This window comes from Apaloderma vittatum, unplaced genomic scaffold, assembly GCF_000703405.1.
Source record: "Apaloderma vittatum isolate BGI_N311 unplaced genomic scaffold, ASM70340v1 scaffold14080, whole genome shotgun sequence".
NCBI classification, from domain to species: domain Eukaryota; kingdom Metazoa; phylum Chordata; class Aves; order Trogoniformes; family Trogonidae; genus Apaloderma; species Apaloderma vittatum.
In genome coordinates, this window is record NW_009695181.1 from 160 (window position 1) to 4,178 (window position 4,019).

General features: G+C 43.3%; 1 protein-coding gene across 1 annotated transcript; it reads left to right on the forward strand.

The window, feature by feature from the left end:
* The first annotated feature begins 403 nt into the window (after positions 1-403).
* JKAMP (JNK1/MAPK8-associated membrane protein) lies at positions 404-3,773 on the forward strand. The gene is made up of 5 exons (XM_009870381.1): positions 404-552; positions 1,415-1,621; positions 2,033-2,214; positions 2,910-2,986; positions 3,295-3,773. Exons 1-5 carry the CDS (start codon positions 491-493, stop codon positions 3,511-3,513), a joined length of 747 nt encoding a protein of 248 aa, XP_009868683.1. The 5' UTR covers positions 404-490; the 3' UTR covers positions 3,514-3,773.
* Positions 3,774-4,019: the final 246 nt, after the last annotated feature.

Here is a 4,019-nt window from a genome sequence, read left to right on the forward strand (position 1 = left end):
CAGAAAGGGGTGGTATGGAGAGCTGTGCTGAAATCGCTCTGCCCAGTAATTTTATTGGAGTGCTAAGGGAAAGTGAGATGCAGGGAGGGTGGAATGAAGGGGGAACAAGTGGTTGTGGGTAGTCCGGGGAGGGGGCTTAGTGGTGAAAGGGAGTTGGTGTGACAGCGAGGGAGAAAAGCAGAGTCATAGATGAAGTCTTTTAAACGTGTTTCATATTTATTTGTATTAAGAAGCAAGAGCCCAAGAGAACAAGGCCAATGTAAGATGAGAAATCACTGAGGTTAATGTTTTACCTCTTTAACAACATTTCTTGTCCCATTACTGTTTTTTTGAGGAACTGCAATGATTCATTATTGGTACCCAGATGCTTTGTAAATACAGTCTCTGCTTTTTGTAGGTGTGCCCTAGAGGTCAAAGAACCGATGACAACAAAATCTGCCGGGAATGTGTGGGATCTCCGGACCTCTATGACTGGCTGTACCTTGGCTTCATGGCCATGCTTCCCCTGGTTTTACACTGGTTCTTTATTGAATGGTATTCAGGAAAAAAGAGGTTTGTTGGAGGGGTGGTTTTACTGACAAACATGACTCCTATAGGTCTGTCTTGACAGTTACTGCCCTCTGGGCATGGTCTGTATCACTTCAAGTTGCTGTTGGCTGGTCCTTGAGGCGATTTGGGCTGGATTGAGTTTCCCAGCAGTAGGCAGGGGCAGCGCATTGTGTTTGCATCCCCTTTCTCCTGGGCCAGACCTACCACCTGCAGAGGCCCCAAACAGTGGTGCTGCACACGTGCAACAAGAGAGCAGGCTCAAGTCTTCTATTTGGGAATGCATATACTGGATTTTGGTCCTGATAGCATAGCTGATGTTACCTGTGCCTCAGCATGGTATGTCAAGGACGTTGTGTAAAAGAGGTTTTTAAAACCTGAGCCGCAAGTAGCCATTAGGTGCTAGACTGGAACTTTAAGAAGTATTGACTCTGGAATGTACTAGATGTTGAAAACATAGGGGACTGAGAGAGTTCAGTGTATGGATATATCCCCTCTTTAACAAGGACTTGCAGCTTTGAAAATTTTGTTATCCCTTCTGAGATGTGTGGTGTTTTATCCTCACTGCTCCTTTCTTTAGAACTGCAACAGTGTGAATGTCATCCCTCACCTGATGCTTATGCTACAGTAAGCTCTCATTTAAGAAGCTGGAATGTTGTTCAGTGACATTTTACACACTAAATCATCTGAGTTTTCACATTCAGCTTAAAAAACATTTTATTCAAGCAGAGTTGTCTTATCCTTGGTCGTGGTGAATATTAACTCTGTAAAAGGTTCTACACTGCATGGGCCTCCGCTTTTCAGTCAATGTTTAGATTTCCTATAGCATTAGGAAAATAATAGTAAATCTCCCTCTCTTCTTCCACAGCTCCAGCGCGTTGTTGCAGCATGTCACGGCCTTGTTCGAATGCAGCATTGCTGCAGTTGTTACAGTGCTCATCAGCGACCCCGTAGGCTCTCTGCAGATCCGCTCCTGCAAGGTGAAGAAGCTTTCGGACTGGTACACAATGCTTTACAACCCAAGTCCTGACTACATCACCACGGTGCACTGCACTCACGAAGCAGTCTATCCCCTGTGAGTGTAAAGGCTTTTGTTCTCCTGTCTGTCCCTTCCTTTTATACGAGTGTGTTTCTGTGTGTGCTTCTTCTCAAGGTGTAACTCAGACCAATGACTTATCAATCCTGTAGAGTCTTTCATGCATTGAGCTGTTTTATGTGTGAAACACTTAGCAACGCCTAGTGATTTTCTGCATCACCAAAGAAGGTGACATAGTCCAGGATATCTAGTATGAAGCGAAATACTTTTTTTCCCCTTTGTTGCATCTTGATTATTTGCCCTAGGAAAAGTGAGCCTGTCGTTCTGTGTTTATATGCTTTGATTGTAAATTCTTGGGTTTGACTGATTCTGCCCCCAAATTCCCTCGTTCTGAGTTGATTCAGTGGGAGAAAACTGCACATTTTTAGGAATTTCTCTTTTCTTTTTCAGGTACACCATTGTGTTTATATATTATGCCTTCTGTCTTGTGTTGATGATGCTACTTCGGCCTCTTCTGGTTAAGAAAATTGCCTGTGGTTTAGGAAAATCTGACCGATTTAAAAGCATTTATGCAGCCCTGTACTTCTTCCCTATCCTCACCGTCCTTCAGGCTGTCGGAGGAGGCCTGCTCTGTGAGTTGTCTCCTGGTAACACTGAGAAACATACCCAAAAACACACACTGACAAATGGCTTAAGAGAGGGAAGGGACGTGACACTCTTCTTCCTTTGCAAATAAAGACATTGTTTAAGATTACTGTGAGAAGCGTTACCTCAAAAGGTTGCTCATTAGCAGCCCTGTCCTAACCAGACTCCTGACCAACACTGCTTTGCAGCTGCTGGTGCTGCTAGAGGCTGTCCCAAAAAGGGATTAGAGGTGTATGAGAGGAATTTACTGTGGAGGGAGTTAATTCCACTCTCTGCTAAGGTAGAGTTTGTCTGATTTTGGAGGTGGATTAAGGTGTAAGTTTGAGGAGATCACCTACATTTGGTTTAATTTCTAGCATACTCATCGCATGAAGGAGACAGGTGCCACAAAATCCTCACTCAGTCTAACGACCTTTGTCATTTTCTGTCTTTCGCAATTAGTGATTTACGTGTACAGTAACTCTACCTAGAAATACTAGAAAAAATTTGAAAGCCTAAGACTGAACCGTTAAATAGTTGTGCTTGGATGATCCTTTCTGCTGTGCATGTTTGATGTGGTGGTAAGAGAGGGGCTAGAGTAGCTTAGTTTGTTTCACACCCATGATGGTTTTATGTGGAAAACCTCTCTCTGCTGAAATGTATATCATGCATTCTTTTTCCTGTGTTCAATGTTTTTCTTTAGATTACGCCTTCCCGTACATCCTGGTGGTGGTGTCTCTGTTTACACTGTCTGTGTACATGTCTGCTTCTGACGTGGAGGTAGGTAAACGTGTTTCCTGTGTTAAAATTCATAATATAAAATGCTTGAATGAGCGGAGGCCACTTTGTCTCTTGCCTCTTCTCAGCAGCATATTCTGCATTTAAGCTTCCTGCTTTATGACTTCTTCTCTTGGCTGGAGGAAGCTCCTGCTGGGCTTCCCTCCTGTAGCGCAGGGAGAAGCTGTACTGGAAGGGCTCCAACCCAGGAGGCTTCATACAGCCCCTGTGCACTACTTGTCACATCTCTTAAACGTCAGGTACGAGGTAACAGGCTGAATGCAAACAAAACACTGTGTTTATTTTTCAAGTCTTTCAAGGATCTTCTCATCAGGAAGAAAAGGCTTGTTGTCCTCTTCAGCCACTGGTTACTTCATGCCTATGGAATCATTTCCATTTCCAAACTGGATAAGCTTGAGCAGGACCTGCCGTTGCTTGCTTTGGTACCTGCACCTGCCCTCTTCTACTTGCTGACGGCGAAGTACACTGAGCCATCGCGCATACTCTCGGAAGGTGGAAATGGACATTAAAGGAAGCCTGTGCCAGCAACGCTGTCCTAATGACCTGGATTAAGCAATTTTAGTGCTGGTTACGCTTTGGAACCTTCTGTTTTAAAAGAAGTTATTTATGTACAAGACTTACAGGTGAAACACCTTGAAGTGAGACTGTATAATATTAAAAAGCTGCACTTTGTATTCTTCATAAGCATCCAGTATAGATCAAAGGGAATGTCTTTGTATCTGTTTATCACTGTGAATCTGTATAAAAAGCTTGTGCCACATTCTAGTACGGTGGTTGGTTTGTATATGTTTGTTTCCTAATACAGTATTTTGTTTGAATAAAACAGTAGCGCCTGGCTTTGAACAGACTTTCAATAGAACAAATAGAGCTTAAATAGACCACAGAGCTTGCTTTCCTCATCACATGCTCTAGCTTCTATCCCCTGCCAGAGGAAATGGATTTCCATCTTCCTTGCGTCAAAAAATAAAACATGTTGAGCATAATTCCTCATGGTACTTTAGGATAGGAGAGGAAG

Excerpts from the sequence above, each read along its gene's own strand:
- JKAMP (XM_009870381.1), top strand. The coding sequence starts at position 491 with ATGGCCATGCTTCCCCTGGTTTTACACTGGTTCTTTATTGAATGGTAT. Across the intron at positions 1,622-2,032 it reads CACGAAGCAGTCTATCCCCT|GTACACCATTGTGTTTATAT; the intron begins GTGAGTGTAAAG and ends TTTCTTTTTCAG. Across the intron at positions 2,215-2,909 it reads TGTCGGAGGAGGCCTGCTCT|ATTACGCCTTCCCGTACATC; the intron begins GTGAGTTGTCTC and ends GTTTTTCTTTAG.